General features: G+C 39.9%; 1 protein-coding gene across 6 annotated transcripts in view; it reads left to right on the top strand.

Annotated features, from left to right (window-relative positions):
- Window positions 1–22,868, top strand: part of LOC143020634 (protogenin B-like) — an 862,265-nt gene that overhangs the window by 557,878 nt on the left and 281,519 nt on the right. For all 6 annotated transcript variants that reach the window (XM_076177127.1, XM_076177126.1, XM_076177129.1 and 3 more), the window contains 2 exons: window positions 11,405–11,552; window positions 11,907–11,975. In XM_076177127.1, coding sequence (XP_076033242.1) covers window positions 11,405–11,552; window positions 11,907–11,975 — 217 coding nt within the window. The remainder of the gene's footprint in view (window positions 1–11,404; window positions 11,553–11,906; window positions 11,976–22,868) is intronic.

Genomic DNA, 22,868 nt, shown 5'->3' on the forward strand with positions numbered 1-22,868 from the left:
TTTGCTCTTAAATTTGTGTATGGTTTTTGCATACACTTCTTTCGTCCAGTTTGTTCCAAGTGTCCACCACTCTGTGGAAAACTGTTTTTCTTCAGATATCTTCTATAACTATCCTTTTTGAGTTTCTTTTGGTGTCCTCTTGTGTTTCTCTTGTCCCAATTTAGTAAGTCTTCTCTATCAAGTATTTGCCTGCCTTTCATGATTCTATAGATGGTCAGTAGGTTGCCTCTCTTCTTTCCAAACTTGGAAATTTCAATGTAGCCAGTCTCTCTTCATATGACAAGTTTGAAATTGCTGGGGCTATTTTCGTGGTTGCTCTCTTGATTCTTTCAATTTTCTTTATATTCTTTTTGGTACTGGATGACCATAATGTCGCAGCATACTCCAGTCTAGTCCTTATTAATGTGACTAATATTTTTCTGATAATTTCCTCATCCAAATAGGTAAATGCCACTTTTATTGATCTTAGTAAGTTATAAGATTCTCTGACAATTTTGTTTATTTGTTCATCAGAGGACATGTTTGAATTAATTACTTCCAGGTCTTTTTCAGATCCCACTTTCTTTTACCTCTTTAGTTCCTATTGCATATTGTCCTGATATTCTTTTTTCACTTTTTCCAAACTCCATTACGCTACATTTCTTAATGTTGAAGTCCACTTCCCACTTTTGACTCCATTTCCAAACCTTGTTCAGGTCTCTCTGTAGTGATTCGCAGTCCATTTCAGTTTTCACTTTCCTCAACAATTTAGTATCATCTGTAAAGAAGCTCATGTAACATTCCATATTATCATCCATGTCATTCACATAAGTAGCAAACATTATTGAAGCCAATACAGATCCTTGTGGGTTCTCCACTAATCATCTTCCAACCTGAATACTTTTCTCTGAGTACTAGTCTCATTTTTCTACCATTCAGGAAATCTTCCCCCGTCTGAAGTATTGGCTGCATGTTATTGTGGCAAAGTAGCATGCAGTTGATACATTAGGGTCTATATGGGGTGCCCCAATGGACCAGAGCCACACATCATTTTGTCTGTGATAGAGGAAGACTCTGTTCATAGAGAAATGATGACACTTTTATACTATGACTGTCCCTCCGTTATGTTGTCCCCCAACCCCTTGTTGCTGTCCTGTATCATTTCTCTGAATATGTATTTCCTTTTTTGCCTACCCTGTGGTGGGGGAAAAGAATGCTACCACCAAGTCTTTCCACTTCAGTCGTAAAGGCGACAAAAAAATGAGACAGGGGATGGGATTAGGATTGCTGCTACCTGTAGCCCCAAAGGGGACATTTCTTAAAAAAAGTAAAGGCATAAGAGGGTCTGGGAGTTTTCCAACCAGTACCCTAAGGTTTGGGTCTTTTAATGTGTGTGGATGTGGTACAGATGAGAGTAAAAGGGAAGAGATAGGCAGTGTGTGAGAAGAAAGATGGATGTACTGGCTTTGAGTGAAACTAAAATGAAAGGAAAGGGTGAGTGTGAGTTTGGGAGTGTAGCTGGGAGGTACTCAGGAGTGAAGAGGGAATGAGGGAGAGAAGGGGTGGCTATACTAGTAAGTGAAGAGATAGGTAAGCATGTAGTGGAGTGGAAGGTGGTTTCTTCAAGGTTGATGTGGATGAAGGTGAAGCTGGGAAGGGAGATGTGGGTTGTTGTAAGTGCATATGGGCCTGGTAGTGAGAAGAGCGTAGAGGAAAGGGAGGCTTTTTGGGTAGATTTAAATGAGTGATAGAGGGATTAGGTGCCAACAGCACTGTATGGGTCAGAAACATGGAACATAAGAGAGGAAGAGAGAAGGAGTTTGAATGTGTTTGAGATGAAATGTCTGAGAAGTATGGTAGGGGTTACTAGGCTAGATAGAGTGAGAAATGAGGAGGTGAGGAGAACAGGGGTGGAAAGTGAGTTGGGGGATAGGGTTGATGAAAGAGTATTGGGAAGGTTTGGACACGTGGAAAGAATGAGTGAAGAAAGATTAGTAAAAAAGGTGTGGAAGGCAGAGGTGGAAGGAGTAAATATGAGGGGGTGTCATAGGATGAGATGAATGGATGGGGTAAAAGGGGCATTACAAAAGAGAGGAATGTCTGTTGAGGAAGGACAGGAGAGGACAGAAGATAGGGGTGAATGGAGAAGGGTTGTATATGGATGATGCTGTGATGGGGGGGGGGGATGGGGGGTGAGGAAGTATGTATGAGATTTGACGCAGCTCGAGGGGATTTCTTCCCGTCTTCTCCTTTTCTGCATGAGGGGACGGAGAGGGGGATCGCCGAATTAATGGAGTGGCCTTGCTACGGATGTGATGTGTCTTGCGACACTGCTTCTGACCCAGGGCAGTGGACAAGATGCAGGGATGACCCGTTATCCAGGTGACAAGATGAGAGGGAGGGTGGAGGGGAGTGGAATATGTAGGGGATGGAATGGGTGGGAGAGGTTTCTATGCCTTTTTCTTTTTGGTTACTCCCCATGTAAGGGGGAAAAAGCCTTTGGTATATGTATGTAGGAAAGCTTCCATCCAGTTCAGAAGGTTGCCTTGTATCCCGCCTAAGTTTTCCAATTTTTTTTTTAATAATTTTATGTGTGGTAGTTTGTTGAAGGCTTTCTGTAAGTCTAAGCACAATCAGCCCATCCATCCCTTTTTTGTATTATACCTATGAGTCTCGATTAAAATCAGATTAAATTTGTGGTACCTGATCTTCCCTGTCTGAATCCAAATTGCCTTGGGTTTATTGTATTGTTTTCTTCCAGATGTTTTACCCATCTGTCTCGATAATCTTCTCATAAATTTTGGCTACAGTGCTTGTTAGGGAGACTGGTTTGTAATTAGTTGGTTCTTCCTTGTTTCCACCTTTTGTATATTGGTACAATGTTGAAATTTTTCTAGTCCTTTGGTATTTTCCTTCTTTGAGTGAACACTTTATCATGTTGTAAATTTTGTCCATTAGTTCTTCTTTGCATTCTTTTAGCATCCAGTTTGCAATTCCATCTGGGTCATGTGATTTCCTAATTTTAGGGTTCGTTAATTGCTACATTATTTCTTTTTGTGTTATTATATTTCACTAATGGGGGGGGAGATCTAACTTCGCTTCCTTCATCCCGATGCTGTACTTTTTCTCTAGTGAAAACTGACTTGAACCGATTGTTCATGACTTTGGCCATTTCTAGATCTTCTGTGTATTCTGTATTTCCTTGGTGTAGTTTCAACATTTCCTGTTTGTTTTTAAGATTAAGTTTACCATTCAAGTATCTATAGAATAGTTTGGGTTGATCCTTGCATTTTTCTGTGATGTCTTTTTCATAGTTTCTTTGCACACTTTTACATATTCATTTCTATAGTTTATATATATTTGTCATTTTACAGGTTTTTATTATCATTTCTCTGTCTTTTCCAAGCTTCTCTTTTGTCTTTTGCCTCACTGCATCTTCTTTTGAACCAGCATTTAACATGCACCCACTCTTGTTTTTGTCTTGGTACATACCTATTCACTCCTTTATTATAAATTTCCATCAAGATTTCCCATTTCTCTTCCACTTTTGTCTCTTCAATATAAAATTTTTCCCATTTTTCATTTTGAAAAAATTTCTTAAATTTTCTAAAGTCCATTTGTTGTACACAAATCTTCCTTTTTTTGTATTTTTCATTTCTCTCCATATGTAATTCTTCCTTTATTTCAGCCTCTATTAGTATGTGGTCATTCATTCCAAAAGGTGTTTTGTATTAAATTTTATCAACAATTTTAGGTTCTGTTGTAAATATTAAATCCAATCTTGACAGTTCTTCATTGCTTCTGTATCTGGTATTTTCATTGACCCATTGTGTCATTGTATGTTCCATGGTCATATCCAGTAATACATTTCCCCAGAGGTCCTCTCTGCCCTTCGCTGTCATCTCCTCCCAACAGATTTCTTTACAGTTAAAATCCCCATGAGTACTTGGGTACCTCCATCCTTTAGTATCTCATTTAATGAATGCCTTGTATCCTCTTAACATTTTTGAATGCTCGTTCTTGTTCCAAGAACCTGTTTTTGGGGCACATAGGTTACCACTAACTTTCTACTTTTCATGTCTCTGTCATCAGTTTTCATCATGATCATTTCTACATTGTTTTTACCCTCAGTAACCTTCATTACATTCAAGTTTTTCTTGGCCAAGAACATTATTCATCCTCCTTGTTTCTTGTTTCTGTTTTTAATCCAGTAATTGTATAACCGTGTCCAACATTGTTAGGTGGTATTGGACCTCTTAATTTCGTCTCCACAATTCCCATTATGTCTGGTTTTTCATCTGACAGTTGATCATTTAGTTTATTCAATCCTGAGATTAATCTGTCTGTGTTAGTATAGGCCACTTTTAATTTTTTTCTTTCTCTATCTTGTTTTCTGGTTTTGTTTTGCCCACTCTGATGTACCATTTTCTTAGCCTCGTGTCTATGACCTTCCAATAGAACTCTTTGTGTTCGCTCTCAGTTCTCTTTGCGTGTTTTTCTTTTTTCACCATGTATTTTCTCTTTTACTATTTCCTCAACACTCATCTCTCTTTTTATCCATATCATGTTGTAGTGTTCACTCCTTGCTAGCTTACTTGCTTTTTCTAATATGTCTTCTACCATTTGTGATCTTAGCTTTATTTTTAGTGGTTGATTTCTTTCCTTAGGATATTGTTCCATTCTATACACTTCTTTATCTTTCTCTACTTCCAGGTCACCATCTTATATTTCTTTTAGAATTAATATTGCTGTTTCTTTTTCTGCTTTGAGTACCTCAATAGACCATGTTTTTCCCATAGTCCATATACCACAATACATTTTTTCTGTCCACAATATCTCTAGTCCAATTTGCCTTTTCTTTAATTACATGAATGATTGTATCTTTTGCCTTTTCCAGCATGATATACTATTTCTTTAAAGGCAGTTTCTTAATTTTCTCTGATTTCACTCCATTTCTTAATCTTTTGCATACTTTTGTCACCCAAGTTTTCTTTAGTTTTTTAGTCATTTCATGTATTTTGTTATTTACCTCTTTTTTCTCACTACTGGTAATAACATTAATCTTTTTCATTTTTACATTTAACTTCTTTTATATATTTTTTCATTATCTTGAGTTTGTTCCTAAGTTCAGATTTTGATTTCTTCAGATCGAATATTTTGTTGTTAGTTTGGGCTAAACATTCCATTAGTTCTACCATTTCCTTAATTCAGTGAATTCGTTCTCCCACTATTTTCTGTTGTTACTCATTTCCCTTTACATGTCTATGATTTTACTCAAATTTCTTTTTTCAGACTTAACAAAACTGGAAAAGGAGTCTTCATTATACAATTTAAATCTTGCTGCTGGTGTTTCCGTCGGTCTTGTTACAATGTACTTTGGCATAGCACCTCTAGGTGTCTCTGCTTTCGAGTCAACATTTGTCTCAAAATCATTGTTTTCATTTTCTTGCATTTTTCTTTTTAAATCACTAACACTGCAGAGAAATAATTTTGGATAACCACAACTGCTCCCCCTCCCATTCAATATAAACCAGGCCTCCTGGTTTCCTTGCAGCAGACTGGAAGTGAGCATTAAGGGAGAGCGACTGGAGGAAGTGGATAGTTTTAGATACTTGGGTGCAAATGTGGCAGGAAAAGGTGGAGTGAAGGTGGAGGTAGAATGTAGATTGAGAGAAGCGAGTAAATGCCTTGGTGGATTAAAAAGTGTAATGAGGAATAGACACTTGGGAATGAATGCTAAGAGGAGGCTGTATGAAGGAGTGATTGTGCCAACAGCACTGTATGGGGCAGAAACATGGAACATAAGACAGGAATAGAGAAGGAGTTTGAATGTGTTTGAGATGAGGTGTCTGAGAAGTATGATGGGGGATATTAGGCTAGATAGAGTGAGAAATGAGGAGGCGAACAGGGGTGGAAAGGGAGTTGGGAGATAGGGTTGATGAAAGAGTATTAAGATGGTTTGGACACATGGAATGAATGAGTGAAGAAAGACTGGTAAAAGAGGTATGGAAGGCAGATGTGGAGGGAGTGAACATGAGGGGACGTCATAAGATGAGATGGATGGATGGGCTGAAGGGGGCTTTGGGTAAGAGGGTAATGTCTGTGGAGGAAGGATGGGAGAGGACAGAAGACGGGTGAATGGAGAATGGTTGTATATGGATGATGTTGTGATGCATGAGGTGGAATGTGTGGGGGGGAATAGGGGGTGAGGTAGTATGTGTGAGCAAAATTTGATGCAGTCCAAAGGGATTTCTCCCCGTCTTCTCCTTTTATACATGGGGGGACAGAGAGGTGGGGGGATCGCCGATTTAATGAAGTGGCCTTGCTGTGGATGTGCTGTGTCTTGCGACACTGCTTCTTACCCAGGGCAGTGGACAAGGTGCAGGGATGACCCATTATCCAGGAGGTGCTAAGTTAAGAGGGAGGGTGGAAGTGAGTGGAGTGTATTTAGGGATGAAATGGGTGGGAATGATTTTATGCCTTTTTCTTTATGGCAACCTCCCTTATAAGGGGGAAAAAGCCTTGGTATATGTATGTATTAATAATTTTCGTCTTCAACAGTCTATGGAGATCAAGTGAAATGTTGACAGTTCAGAAGCTTTATATTATTTACCTAGTTGTATTTTACAGGATGAGAGCTATACTCGTAATGACCCGTTTTTTGTATCTCTCTGCATCCAGTTTGTTCTTAACCACTTCACTACAGGACTTAAATCTCGCGGGCAGCAGCCAATGCCAGCCGTACGATGTGTCGTAATAATACTCACATAAAATATAGTCACGGCTTATATCGATCGTTCTCTCTTTCACCCGTGAATTTTGAAAACCACAGAGAATGGGATTAAGAGCTGATTAGGGAGAATGTAGAAACACAGGGGCGACTACAGTAAATAGAATCAAGACGCCAATATGGCAGCGTCGCGAAACCACTTGCTCCTCATGATGCCTACGTGTGTGGCACCGTATGGAAGGGGTTAAAATCTTGTATAGTTTTGGCACTCACTGTTCCCCATTTAGTTTGTTCCAGACATCAATCACTCTATGTGGAAAGCTATTCGTTTTCAAATCTCTTTTGTAACTGTCCTTTTTTAGCTTCTTCTCGTATCCTTGTTTCTCTTCTGTCCCATTTTAATAAGTCATCGCTATCAAGAACTTCCATCCCTTTCATAATTCTGTAAATAGTCAGCAATCACCTCTTTTTCTTCTCTGTTCCAGCATTGGTAGATGTAACTTATCCAATTTTTTTTGTATGTCAAATTTGAGAGTGTAGGTGCCATTTTTGTCGCTGCTGTTTGAATTCTTTCTAATTTCTTTATTTTATTATTATTATTATTATTTTTTTTTTTTTATTTAGTTATTTTTTTTTATTTTATTTATTTATTTATTTATTTTTTGTACTAGGTGCCATAATGTCGTAGCCTACTCCAGTTTAGGCCTTATCAATGTAATTAGTATTACCTTTACCATTTCTTCATCCATGTAGTCGAAGGCCACTTTCATTGATCTTAATAAGTTAAAAGTCTCCCCAACTAGTTTATTGACATGTTTATCAGGTGTCAAGTCACTTGAGATAATTACTCCAAGGTCCCTTTCTGAGTTGACTTTTTTGACTTCCTTGCTACCAATTTTATATTGACCCAATATTCTATTTTTGCATTTCTTAATGTTAAAGTTCACACTTCCGACTTTATTTCCATATTTTATCTAGTTCTTCTTGTAGCGATCTACAGTCTTCTTCTGTGCTTACTCTCTTAAGTAATTTGGCATCATCTGCAAAGAAGTTCATGTAACACTTCACTCCCTCATCCATATCATTTATATATACGACAAACATTTATGGAGCCAAAACAGAGCCCAGTGGGACGACACTTATCATATCTTCCCAGTTCGAGTTCTTGTCTCTAAGTACCTCTCTTTTTCCTCCCACTCAAGAAATCTTTCATCCATTCCAGTAGCTTAACTTGTATTCCTCCTATTATTTCAAATTTTCTTATTAGCTTTTTATGTGGTACTTTGTCAAACACCTGCAAATTTAAGAAGGCCCAATCTGCCCAGCCATCTCTTTATTGTATTATTTCTATTAATCTTGAGTAAAAACATCTTAAGTTTGTGGTATATGGTCTTCCACTTCTAAAGCCAAATTGTTTAGGGTTTAGTATTTTATTCTCTTCCAAGTGTTTGATCCATTTGTTCCTGATCACCTTTTTGCATATTTTTGCTACTGTGGTTGTAAAGGATACCAGTCAGAAGTTTGTAGGATTTTCTTTGTTTCCTCCTTTGTATATTGGTACAATGTTTGCATATTTCCGATCTTGCGGTACCTTTCCTTCTTTGAGTGAGGAATCTATTATCTTGTATAATTTGTCTGTTAGTTCCTCTATACACTCTTTCAATATCCAATTTGCAATTCCATGCAGTGCATGTGATTTCCTAACATCTAAGTTTTTTTATTTGGTCTCTTATTTCTTTCTGTGTTATCTTTATTTCTTTCACTTTAGGGGGTCTTTCTCGCTGACAAGCTTCCCAAATTTGTGTCTGAGAAGTATGGTAGGGGCTACAAGGATGGATAGAGTTAGAAATTAGGTGAGAAAGAGAACAGGTGTAGAAAGGAAGCTGGCAGATAGGGCTAGTGAAAGAATATTGGGATGGTTTGGACACATGGAGAGAATGAGTGAAGAAAGATTAGCAAAAAGAGTATGGAAAGTAGGGTGGGTGGAATGAACTTGAGGGGACGACCAAGGATGAGAGTGATGGATGCAATGAAGGGGCCTTTGAGCTACAGTGGAATGTCTTATAGCTGTGAGTGGAGAAGGGTTATATGTGGATGCTATGAGGCACTATGCCAGACAGGTGAAGATGCAAACATCTCAAAATATGTTTTCCTTGCCTTATTTGGTCAAACTTGGAGTACATACATATACCAAAGGCTTTTTCCCCCTTACAAGGGAGGTAGCCAAAAAAAACAAAGGCATAAAAACCATTCCCACCCATTCCACCTCTAATACACTCCACTCCCCTCCACCCTCTACCCTCCCTCCTATCTTGGGCACCTCCTGGATGATGGGTCATCCCTGCATCTTGTCCACTGCCCTGGGTCAGAAACAGTGTCGCAAGACACAGCACATCCACAGCAAGGCTGCTTCATTAATTTGGCAAACCCCCCTCTCCGTCCCCTCACATAGAAAGGGAGAAGACTGGGAGAAATCTCTTCGGGCTGTGTTAATTTATTTCTCATACTTCCTCACCCCCATCCCCCACCCACACCCCCTCATGCATCACAGCATCATCCATACACAACCCTTCTCCATTCACTCCTATCTTCTGTCCTCTCCCATCCTTCCTCAACAGACGTTCCTCTCTTTTGTAATGCCCCTTTTACCCCATCCATCCATTTTATCCTAGGATGCCCCCTCATATTTACTCCTTCCACCTCTGCCTTTCACACCTCTTACTAATCTTTCTTCACTCATTCTTTTCATATGTCCAAACCATCCCAACACTCTTTCATCCACCCTATCTCCCAACTCCCTTACCACCCCCGTTCTCCTCCTCATCTCCTCATTTCTCACTCTATCCAGCCTAGTAACCCCTATCATACTTCTCAGACACCTCATCTCAAACACTTTCAAACTCCTCTCTTCTTCACTTATGTTCCATGTTTCTGCCCCATAAAATGCTGTTGGCACAATCACTCCATCCTTTAAGTGTATTTTTACAATTGAAAGCTCACAATTGTGGGATAATAGTCACCAGGAAGGATCCCCTAAAATGAAAGAAATAATGGTGACAGAAAGAAATAAGGGATCAAATAAGAAAACTCAGTGTCAGAAAGTCACATGAGCCACATGGAATAGCGAACTGGATATTAAAGGAATGCTTAGATGAACTCACAGATGAAATACACAAGGTAATTGACTTCTCACTCAAAGAAGGAAAAGTACCACAAGACTAGAAAAATGCTAATATTGTACCAATATATAAGGGAGGAAATAAAGAAAATCCAACAAATTATAGACTGGTATCCCTTAAAGCACAATTGCAAAAATATGCGAAAGAGTTATTGAAAATAAATTGACTAAACACTTGGAAAAGAACAAAATATGAAACCCCAACCAAGGAAAGGAGGGGGGCTGGGGATGGGGTAAGAGTAGAGTGGTTATGTGTGAATGATATTTTGATATAGCCTCAAGGGAGAGGGGGGGGATCAGCAATTAAGTGAAGTGATCTTGCTGTGGATATTATTTTGCTGCATTGCTTCTGACCCAGGGATACAGGGATGACACCTCAACAATGAGGAGCTAAGATGAGATGGAGGAAAGGGTGATGGATAGGATTGGAATAGGTGTGCGTATACCTTTTGACTTGGCTACCTCCTGCATAAGGGAGAATAAGCCCTTGGTATATAAATAGTGTTGCAAGACACAGCACATCCATAGCAAGGCCACTTCATAAAATCGGTGACCCCCCTCCGTCCCTCCCCTCTGTCCCCCCCCTCCGTCCCCCCCATGCAGAAAAGGAGAAGATGGAAAAATCCATTCGGGCTGTGTCAAATATTTCTCCATTCTCACCCCCCATCCCCCACCCATTCCACCTCGTGCATCACAACCTCATCCATATACAACCACTCTCCATTCACCCCTGTCTTCTGTCCTCTCCCGTCCTTCCTCCACAGACCCAGGGTAGTGGACAAGATGCAGGGATGACCCGTCATCCAGGAGGTGCCAAAATAAGAGGGAAGGTAGAGGATGGAGGGGAATGGAGTTATTGGGGATGGAATGGGTGAGAATGGTTTTTATGCCTTTTTTTTTTTTTTTTTTTTTTTTTTTTTTTTTTTTTTTTTTTTTTTTTTTTTTTTTTTTTTTTTTTTTTTTTTTTTTTTTTTTTTTTTTTTTTTTTTCTTTCTACCTCCCTTATAAGGGGGAAAAGCCTTTGGTATATGTATGTATGTATATAAATAGATTTCTTAAATCATTCTATTTTCTGGTATGGTGGGCTTGAAACTATTTTTGGAGAAATGCTTGTTGATGATGTTGCATTGATGTTTTGGTATTTTATCTTGTGTTGCACTTACTGCTTCATGGGTGTGGAGGAGGGATTTAGTTCTGGGGTTTTGGTGTGTTTTTTCTATTCTCAATAGTTTTCCTGTTTTTCCATCTGATTTGTCGGGTTTTCCCAGTTTTTGTTTGTTTTGTAGTGTTATTGTTTAATTGCTTAGATATTTTTTTCTGTTGGATTAGGTCGTGTTTTTTTAAGTTTTTCCTTCTTAAAGGAGGCTGTCTTGTGTGTGAAGTTAGGGTTGAAGTTCTTTATGTAGATTTTGTCCTGAATCAGTGACCATGGCTGGTTTCCTGGAGGCTGAAGGTCTCTACCAAGAGAGAACTAGGAGAGTGAAGTAATTGATTGATCCTTTTAATTTTCTCTCTAGGTTTGAGCCGCAACTTTGAAATGATACCCAAACACAATGTGACTGTGCGGGAAGGAGGACCCGTGCGTCTCTCGTGCCAAATAGACTCAAAACCCCAAGCTAATTTGTCTTGGACCCGTGAACACCAGCCTCTACCTCAAAACAATAGGTATGTGTGGAATTGTGAATATTCTTCTTGCAACTGTGTCTGTGTATTTTACTGTTGATTATATTTTCATTTATATATCAAGTTTTGTGGTTGCACTTTCATGAAATACCTAGGTCTTTTAATCCAACACTTGCCAACCACCACTTGTGTAGACATTGGGTCCAGGACATAAGTCCACATCAGGAATTGGCCCAGGACATAAAACACCAATTCCCAAAGTGGGTTTATCTCCTGAGCCCAAACATCTTCACAAGTGGTGATTAGCGATTGATGGATTAAGAGAGGTGTATTTGTGGCTATTAAAGGAGTTTTAGGATGTAGAATATATTATACTTACACTATTATAACTTGCAGATACACAGAGCCAAAAGCCGGTGTGCTGCAGATAGATGGTGCACTCAGGACAGATGCTGGCATTTATAGGTAAGCTTTGTGTTCCATGAGTTTCTCAAGCTATTTTCTTTTATACAAGCTGTTGTCACCCAATAGTTCTTTTAGGTCCAGAACATAGGGTATGAGGGAAATAGATCAGACCATTTCAGATTTCAGACCATGTTTATAGAAAGTGGTATTAAAAAGTACATAGTATGCCAACAGATGGCAGAACAGGGATGATGCTATGGGGCTGAGCAGTGTTGTAGTTTTGTTTCTTGGATGATAGATGTGTGCATATTTTGTTGGTTGAGGAAGTGTTTGAGTTAGTGTTTTTAGTGTTGATGTCATTAATGTTATGTTTTAACCCCTTCCATACGGTGCCGCACACGTAGGCGTCATGAGGAGCAAGTGGATTCGCGACGCTGCCATATCGGCGTCTTGATTATATTTATTGTAGTCGCCCCTGTTTTTACATTCTCCCAAATGCGCCCATAATCCCATTCTCTGTGGTTTTCAAAATTCGCGGGTGAAAGAGAGAACGATCGATATAAGCGGCGACTATATTTTATGATGCGAATATTATTTCGTTACGTCGTACGGCTGGCATTGGCTGCTGCCCGCGAGATTTAAGTCCCGTATTGAAGTGGTTAAGATAATGTGTGTTCTGTGTATGTTGTAGGTTGCTGTATGGAGTTTGGGCACAGATGAGTGAGGATCAGGGTTAGGAGGAAGTGGAGTGTGTAGGGAGGAGCGCAGAGGAAGAGGAGATGGCAAGGATTGGGATGTATTTACCTAGTTGTATCATACGGGAAGAGAGATATGCTTGTGGTGACCCGTCTTTGTATCTCTCAGCATCAAGTTTTTTCTTAAAATCTTGAATAGTATTTGCACACACTGTTTCGTTGTCAAATTTGTTCCAAGTATCTATCACTCTGTGTGGGAAGCTGCTCCTTTTCAGATCTCTTCTTTGCACACCTTATGACTCCCTCCATGAACCATCCCCATTCTTCCTCTACTCCTTGTTCTACTCTATCCTTCACTCCCTCCCACTCCTCAGCTTCTTATACTCCTTCTCCTTTTCTTTCTCATTTAAGCAGTTCACTCTAAGTACCTTCTTACCTTCTGCCCTTTTCCTCATTCTCCACCTATTCTCCACTCTCAATTTACCTTTCACCAGAAAATGATATGATATTCCCCCACTCTCTCCCCTTAGAACATGTACATCCTTAACTCTTCCTACCATACTCCTGGTCACCACTATATAGTCCATTAACGCTCTATCTGCCACCCTTCCATCCACCACCCTCTCCCATGTGTACTTATGCTTGACTTTCTTCCCAAACACTGTATTTGCTATCATCAACTCTCAAGACACATCTCCACCATCAATTCTCCACTACGATTATTACCTGGAACTCCATACGTCCCAATCACTCTATCAGTTGGTTCGTTTCCTACCCTAGCATTAAGGTCTCCCAATACAATTACATTGGCTTTTCTCCCTAATCCCTCTAATGGAGGGATTAGGGAGGAGAAATAAAGAAAAATGAGGTGGAAGCAGTTGTTAAAATGATGAGAGCAGTTAACTACTTCCATACCGTGATGCCTACGTAGGCAGGATGATGAGCAAGTGGGTACACAATGATGCCGACGTCAGCATCTTGATTATATTTATTGTAGTCGTACCTATGTAACCTCCATTCTCTCTAAACTGGCTTCATCATATTTTCTATGGTTATGAAAATTCACGGGTGAAAAAGAACGAACGATTGAGCACTGACTTTATTTTTTATAATGCGATTATTATGACGCAACATTGGACGTCGGGCAGCTAATGCTGCCAGACGTGCAATGTGCCCCGGAGTGAAGAGGTTAAGGCACTTGGATTAGATGGGTGTTATGTGGAGTGTCAAAAAAGGGAGGTACAGTGATGGTGGACTGGCTGGTGAGGTTGTTTAGTGCTTGTTTAAAAGAGGGTAGAGGGCCAGAGGACTGGAGGAATGCATATATAGTTCCACTTTACAAGGGAAAAGGGGACAAGTATGAGTGTAGTAGTTTCAGAGGGATCAGTTTAAGTGTAGTTGGAAAGGCTTATAGGAGGGTTTTGATTGAGAGGATTAGGAGAAGAACAGAGTGAGTAATTGGTGAGTAGCAATGTGGGTTTAGGACAGATAGGGGTTGCATGGATCAGATTTTTGTGGTACAGCAGATATGTGAGAAAGCTTTAGGAAAAGGTAAGGATTTTTTTGTCTTTTATGGATTTGGAAAAGGCTTATGACAGGGTAGACAGGAAGGCACTGTGGGAGGTATTACAGATGTGTGGGATAGGAGGAAAGCTGTTAAGAGCAGTCAAGAGTTTTTATGAGAGTAGTGGTGCCTGTGTTAGAATCAGAAATGGAGAGAGAGAGTGGTTTTAGGTAAAGGTGGGACTTCGCCAGGGATGTGTCATATCACCTTGGCTGTTCAATTTATACATGGATGGGATGGTTTGAGAGGTAAGCACAAAGGTTATGAGCCAGGGATTGGAGATGGATAAAGAAAATGGAGAAAAATGGGAGATAACCAGTTCTTGTTTGCAGGCGACACTACGGTTGTGGCAAGATCAGAGGGATTAAGGATGTTATTGACAGAGTTTAGGAAGGTGTGTGAAAGAAGGAAGTTGAAGATAAATGTGGGCAAAAGTAAGGTGATGAGATGTACAAGGGACGAATGGGGCAGCAAATTGGAGGTGAGTATTAAGGGAGAGAGACTGGAAGTGGATAGCTTTAGATACTTGGGTGCGAATGTGGCAGGAAAGGGAGGAGTGGAGGTGGAGGTAGAATGTGGATTGAGAGAAGGAAGTCAATGCCTTGGTGGATTAAAAAGGATAATGAGAAATAGACATTTGGGAATGGGTGCTAAGAGGAGATTGTATGAAGGAGCGATTGTGCTGACCGCACTATATGGAACATGAGAGGAGTTTGAATGTTTGAGATGAGGTACCTGAGAAGTATGATAGGGGTTACTAGGCTAGAGCGAGAAAGGAGGTGAGGAGAAGAACCGGGGTGGAAAGGGAGTTGGGAGATAGGGTTGATGAAAGAGTATTAGGATGGTTTGGACACAAGGAACGAATGAGTCAAGAAAGGTTAGTGAAAGAGGTGTGGAAGGCAGAGGTGGAAGGAGTGACCATGAAGGAGCGACCAAGGATGAGATGGATGAATAGGGTAAAAGGGGTATTGGGAAAGAGGGGAATGTCTGTTGAGGAAGGGAGGGAGAAAACAGAAGATAGGGGTGAATGGGAATGGAGAATGGCTGTATATGGACAATGCTGTGATGCATGGGAGCTGGGGTGGGGTGAGGGAGTATGTGTGAAAGATGTTTTGTTGCAGTCCAAAGGGATCCCAATCTTCTCTTTTTCTGCATGAGAGGACAGAGGGAAGAGGGTCGCTGATTAAATGAAGTGGCCTTGCTGTGGATGTGCTATGTCTTGCTACACTATTTCTGATGCATTGCAGTGGGTGAGATGCAGGGATGGCCTGTCATCCAGGAGGAGCCAAAATAAGAGGGAGGGAGGGTGGTGAATGGAAGTGGAGTATGTGGGGATGGAATGGGTGGGTGAATTTTATGCTTTTTTTTTTTTTTTTTTTTCTACCTCACTTGTAAGGGGGGAAATAGCCATTGGTACATGTAAGAAAGAACTACTGAGGAAAATACATGGGAAGAAAACAATAGGAGAAAAGAGGTGGAGAATAATAATATATTAACCTCTTCAATGCAAGTTTAATATTCACTTGCAAGTGTTAACACTGCCTGATATATGATTCAATTATGCATGGATTATGAAAACAGAAGATGATTAAAAGAAGAAAATGTGTGTGCATGATATATGAAGGTTTCACTGTGACTATTTATAGCAACCCTATCTCCTTTGTTTATTCATGTAGTAGTAATCAAAATACACATGCCCAACATGCTCTAAACCCATTACTTTGAGTAGACAGACAAAGGGCTCAGTTCAGTGCAATATGTGCAAAAACTGGGCCCACCTCACTTGTACAACACTTGCTGACACAAACCAATACACAAACACAAAAGGGAAGATGGGCAGAATATTTTAGGGAGTTGCTAGATGTGAAGGAGGATAGGGAGGGAAAGATAGTTGCAGTGGGAAATGCTAAGAAAATGAGAGTGATGAGTGAGGAAAATGGAGGAGAAATAAGGAAGGATGAACTGAAGGCAGTTGTTAAGATGATGAAAGCAGGTAAGGCACCTGGTCTGGATGGATGCCATGCAGAATGTCTAAAAAGAGGAGGTACAGTGATGGTGGACTGGCTGGTGAGGTTATTTAATGTTTGCTGGAGAGAGGGTAGAGTGCCGGAGGACTGGAGGAGTGCCTGTATAGTTCCACTTTACAAGGGAAAAGAGGACAAGTGTGAATGTAGTAGTTTCAGAGGGATTAGTTTGTTAAGTGTAGTTGGGAAGGCTTATGGGAGGATCTTGATTGAGAGGATTAGGAGAGGAACAGAGGGAGTAATTGGTGAGGAACAGTGTGGATTTAGGACGGGTAGAGGTTGTGTAGATCAGATGTTTGGGGTAAGACAGATATGTGAGAAATCTATAGGAAAGGGGAAGGATGTTTTTTTGGCTTTTATGGATCTGGAAAAGGCTTATGATAGGGTAGACAGAAAGGCACTGTGGGAGGTTATGCAGATATATGGGATAGGAGGAAAGCTTCTGGGAGCTGTCAAGAGTTTTTATGAGAGTAGTAGAGCTTGTGTCAGGATTAGAAATGGAGAGAGTGAGTGGTTCGAGGTAAAGGTGGGACTTCGTCAAGGATGCGTTATGTTGCCCTGGCTGTTCAACTTATACATGGACGGGGTAATGCGAGAGGTAAATGCAAGGGTAATGGGGCAGGGATTGGAGATGGTTAAAGAAAATGGAGAAAAGTGGGAGGTGAGCCAGCTGTTGTTTGCAGACGACACTGCACTTGTGGCAGGATTGGAGGAGGGATTGTGGAAGTTGGTGACAGAGTTTGGGAGAGTATGTGATAGAAGAAAGCTAAAGATAAATGAGGGTAAAAGTAAGGTGATGAGATGTACAAGGGGTGAAAGTGGCAGTAGTCTGGAAGTGAGCATTAAGGGAGAGTGACTGGAGGAAGTGAAAAGTAAATTTTAGATACTTGTGTGCAAATGTGGCAGGAAAAGGTGGAGAGAAGGTGGAGGTAGAATGTAGATTGAGAAAAGCAAGTAAATGCCTTGGTGGATTAAAGAGTGTAATGAGGAATAGACATTTGGGAATGGATGCTAAGAGGAGACTGTATGAAGGAGTGATTGTGCCAACATCACTGTATGGGGCAGAAACATGGAACATAAGACAGGAAGAGAGAAGGAGTTTGAATGTGTTTGAGATGAGGTGTCTGAGAAGTATGATGGGAGTTATTAGGCTAGAGAGAGTGAGAAATGAGGAGGAGAACAGGGGTGGAAAGGGAGTTGTGAGATAGGATTGATGAAAGAGTATTAGGATGTTTTGGACACATGGAAAGAACGAGTGAAAAAAGATTAGTAAAAGAGGTATGGAAGGCAGATGTGGAGGGAGTGAACATGAGGGGACGTCCTAGGATGAGATGGATGGATGGGGTGAGGGGGGCTTTGGGGAAGAGGGGAATGTCTGTTGAGGAAGGACGGGAGAGGACAGAAGACGGGTGAATGGAGAATGGTTGTATATGGATGATGTTGTGATGCATGAGGTGGAATGGGCGGGGGGATGGGGGGGTGAGGTAGTATGTGTGAGCAAAATTTGACGCAGCCCAAAGGGATTTCTCCCCTTCTCCTTTTATGCATGGGAGGACGGAGAGAGGGGGTCGCCGATTTAATGAAGCTGCCTTGCTATGGATGTATTTACCTAGTTGTATTTTACGGGAAGGGGAGCTATGCTCGTGGGGTCCCGTCTTCATATCTCATTTTATCTAAACTATTTTTAAATTCATGTATTGTTTTTGCACACACCACTTTCTCATCTAACTTGTTCCAACTGTTTATTACTCTGTGAGGAAAGCTGTTCTTTTTCAAGTCTCTTCTATAGCTGTCTTTTTTTATTTTCTTTCCATGTCCTCTTGTATTTTTGTCATCCCATTTTATCAGATTCTCTCTGTCAGTAATTTCTATGCCTTTCATGATTCTGTAAATAGCTATCAAATCTCCTCTCTCTGTTCTTTGCTCTAGTGTCTGTAGTTCAAGTTTTTCTAGTCTCTCTTCATATGATAGTTTTGAGAGTGTTGGTGCCAGTTTTGTAATTGCTCTTTGTATTCTTTCAAGTTTTTTCATACATTTTTTTGTACTTGGTGACCGTATCGTTGCTGCATATTCCAATCTTGGTCTTATCAGGGTGATTAGGATTTTCTTCACCATTTCTTCATCCAGGTATGTAAATGCAACTTTGATTGTTCTTATTAAATTATAAGTTTCTCCAAAAATCTTATTTATATGTTTCTCAGGTGACATATTATTCATAACAATGACTCCCAGGTCCTTCTCATTTTCTACTTTTTTTATTCCTTCTTCTCCCAATTTATATGCTCCTGTTATTCTGTTTTTGCTTTTTCCAAATTCCATTATACTACACTTTTTTGTATTGAACTCCATCTCCCACTTCCTACTCCATTCCTGTACTATATTTAGATCTCTCTGTAGTGATTCACAATCTTCTTCAGTTTTCACTCTTTTCAGTAGTTTTGCATCATCTGCAAAGAAGCTCATATAGCTTTCTATTCCTTCATCCATATCATTAATATATATAGCAAACATTATTGGGGCCAGAACTGTTCCCTGCGGAACACCGCTTATTACTTCATCCCATTTTGAGTGCTGATTTCTCATCACTACTCTCATTTTTCTTTCTTGCAAAAAGTCTTCCATCCAATTTAGTAGTTTTCCCTGTATTCCTCCTTCAGTTTCTAATTTCTTAAGCAACTTCTTATGTGGTACTTTGTCAAAAGCTTTCTTTAGGTCTAGAAATGCACAGTCCGCCCATCCATCTCTTTCTTGTATTATATCTATTAGCCTTGAATAGAAACATATTAAATTGGTGACGCATGATCGTCCTTGTCTGAATCCAAATTGCCTTGGATTTAACACTTTGTTTTTTTCTAAATATTTTACCCATCTACTTTTGATAATTCTTTCACAAATTTTTGCTATTGTACTTGTTAGAGAGACTGGTCTATAGTTGGTAGGTTCTTCTTTATTTCCTCCTTTATATATAGGTACTGTTCAACTTATACACGGATGGGGTGGTGCGAGAGGTGAATGCTAGGGTAGTGGGTCAGGGATTGGAGATGGTTAAAGAAAATGGAGAAAAGTGGGAGGTGAGCCAGCTGTTGTTTGCGGACGACACTGCGCTGGTGACAGGGTCAGAGGAGGGATTGAGGAAGCTGGTGGCAGAGTTTGGGAGAGTATGTGATAGAAGAAAGCTAAAGATAAATGTAGGTAAAAGTAAGGTGATGAGATGTACAAGGGGTGAAAGTGGCAGTAGACTGGAAGTGAACATTAAGGGAGAGCGACTGGAGGAAGTGGATAGTTTTAGATACTTGGGTGCAAGTGTAGCAGGAAAAGGTGGAGTGAAGGTGGAGGTAGAATGTAGATTGAGAGAAGCGAGTAAATGCCTTGGTGGATTAAAGAGTGTAATGAGGAATAGACATTTGGGAATGGATGCGAAGAGGAGACTGTATGAAGGAGTGATTGTGCCAACAGCACTGTATGGGGCAGAAACGTGGAACATAAGAGAAGAAGAGAGAAGGAGTTTGAATGTGTTTGAGATGAGGTGTCTGAGAAGTATGGTGGGGGTTACTAGGCTGGATAGAGTGAGAAATGAGGAGGTGAGGAGGAGAACAGGGGTGAAAAAGGATTTGGGAGATAGGGTTGATGAAAGAATATTAGGATGGTTTGGACACATGGAAAGAATGAGTGAAGAAAGATTAGTAAAAGAGGTATGGAAGGCAGATGTGGAGGGAGTGAACATGAGGGGACGTCCTAGGATGAGGTGGATGGATGGGGTGAAGGGGGCTTTTGGGAAGAGGGGAATGTCTGTTGAGGAAGGAAGGGAGAGGACGGAAGACAGAGGTGAGTGGAAAATGGTTGTATATGGATGATGTTGTGATTGCATGAGGAAGAATGGGCAGGGGGGGGGGTAGTATGTGTGAGTAAATTTTGACGCAGCCCGAAGGGATTTCTCCCCGTCCTCTCCTTATATGCAAGGGGGGACGGAGAGGGGGGGTCACCGATTAAATGAAGCGGCCTTGCTGTGGATGTGCTGTGTCTTGCGACACTGCTTCTGACCCAGGGCGGTGGGCAGGGTGCAGGGATGACCCGTCATCCAGGAGGTGCTCAGATGAGAGGGAGGGTGGGAGGGGTGTGGAGTGTATGTAGGGATGAAATGGGTGGGAGTGTTTTTATGCCTTTCCCTTTTTGGCTACCTCCCTTGTAAGGGGGAAAAAGCCTTGGTATATGTATGTATGTATGTATATTTGCTTTTTTCCAATCTTCTGGAACTTTTCCTTCTTTCAAGGAACTGTTTAGTATGCTATGTATTTTGTCTGCCAGTTCATTCCTGCATTCTTTCAGAATCCAGTTTGCTATATCATCTGGTCCATGCGATTTTCTGACATCAAGATTACTCAAATGTGTCAATATTTCATTCTTTGTTACTTCTATTTCTTCCATAGGGGGGACTTTCTCTTTCCATTCAATCTCTTCAGGTTGTATGTTCTCCCTTGTAAACACCGATTTAAAATGTTTGTTCATAATTTCCGCCATTTCTATTTCCTCAGTGTATTCAACTCCCTCTTGTCTTAATTTCTCCAAGTCTTGTTTGTTTTTCAGTTTATTGTTTACATATCTGTAGAATAGTTTTGGTTGCTCTTTACACTTTTCTATGACATCTTTTTCATATTTTCTCTTTTCCTCTCTGCACGTTTGTACATATTCATTTCTATAACCGGTATATATTTTCCATTTTTCAGGTCTTCTGTCTTTTTTCCATCTGGTCCAGGCTTTGTCTCTTTTGTCTTTTAACTCCCTACAACTTTTGTTGTACCAGCATTTTACATATTCTTTTTCTTGTTTTTGTCTTGGGACATACTTTTCCACTCCTTTTTTGTAAATTTTTGTCAAAATATTCCATTTCTCTTCCACTGTTGTTTCTTCTTTGTATATTTCTTCCCAGTTTTCTTGTTGAAAGAATTCTCTTATTTTATCAAAGTTTGTTTTTTCATACATCATTCTTCCTTTTCTATATTGCTCATTTCTTTTGATATATTTTTCTTCATTAAGTTCCAGTTCAATCAATATGTGGTCACTTTTACTTATTGGTGTTTTATATTCAATCTTGTCCACTATTCTAGGTTCAGATGTAATTATTAAGTCTAGTCTCGATGGTTCTTCATTTCTATACCTGGTGTTCTCCTGTATCCATTGTGTCATTGTATGGTCAGTAATCATCTCAAGTAGAGCGTTTCCCCATGAGCCGTCTCCACCCTTTACTGTCATTTCTTCCCAGCAGATTTCTTTGCAATTAAAGTCGCCCATTATAACTATTCTTCCTCCATCTTCCATTATTTTATTTAATGTTATCTTTGTGTCCTCTAACATACTTTTATGTTCACTCTCCTCCGATGAGGCTGTTTTCGGGGGCACATAATTTATCACAAATTTTCTGCTCTTCTTATCTCTGTCTTCCACTTCTATCATAATTATATCTACTGTATTCTTTCCATATATGACACCCTTCACGTTTATATCCTTAGTCAGGAACATAACTCCACCCCCTTCCTTTTTCTCTCTGCTTTTAATCCAATAATTATATGCATCATGTCCTACACTGTTGGGTGGTAGTGGGCCTTTTAATTTTGTTTCTCTAATTCCCATTATGTCCGGTTCTTTTTCTTTCAAATAATCATTCAGCTCATTCAATCCTGTTATTAATCCATCTATATTTGTGTAATAAGACACTCTTAGTTTTCTGTCACTTCCATTGTGTTCTCTGTTTCCCTTTTGTTTTTCTCTTGTATGTCGAACTTCCTTAGTTTCATATTCACTACTCTCCAATAGAATCTCTCTTTCTCTGACTCCGTTCTGCTGTCGTTTTTTTTCTTAGCTTCAAGTCTTTTCTGCTTTTCTTCCTCTCCTTCCTCTTTATTCATTTCTCTTTTTATCCATACCTTTTTATATTGTTCACTTGTCGCTAGTTTCCCTGTTTTGGATAAGATATTCTCTGCCGTCATTTGTGACCTGAATTTAATCTTAATTGGTCTGGTCATATCTGTACTATACTTTCCGAGCCTGAATTTTTCCTCAATTTCCTTCATAATTTCTGGTTCATCTTCCTGAACTAGTTTTAGTAAACTGCATACTTTTTCATTTTCCTCATTGGTTTTTGAGGTTCTATCTGGGTTATGTTTCTCTTCCATTCCTAATATAATTATACATTTCTTTTTGTCAGCTAAGTCTCTTACTATATTCTCCTTCTGTCTCATCACTTTAATAACTGAGTCTTCAGTTTGTTCTCTCATTTGCTGTTTAATTATATCAGTAAATGCAACTTTACTGTTTTCTTTTATCGACTTCCATCCCTCTCTGTTTTCTTTACTATTCCTCTTCAATTCCTCATTCTCCACCTTTACTTCTTTTAACTGTCTTTTCAGGTTTTCTATTTCATCAGTTAAGTTTTTGTTCGCCTTCTCTAGATCTTCCAATTTTTCTACCCTTTGTAGAATATTGTTAACGTGACCGAACCTACGCTCCAAGTCCTCGATCATCTTATCGACCTTCTCTTCTAGTCTTGTCAGTCGGGGGGGGTTTGTGTCAACCCCCACCCTCTTTAAATCCCTGGAAAATATTCTCATCACTTTCTACTGTATTGCTCTTATATATACTTCTAATCTTTACATTTTTATTAGACATTTCATCG

Source organism: Oratosquilla oratoria, chromosome 40 (assembly GCF_046742065.1).
Source record: "Oratosquilla oratoria isolate Oo_2021 chromosome 40, ASM4674206v1, whole genome shotgun sequence".
NCBI lineage: Eukaryota > Metazoa > Arthropoda > Malacostraca > Stomatopoda > Squillidae > Oratosquilla > Oratosquilla oratoria.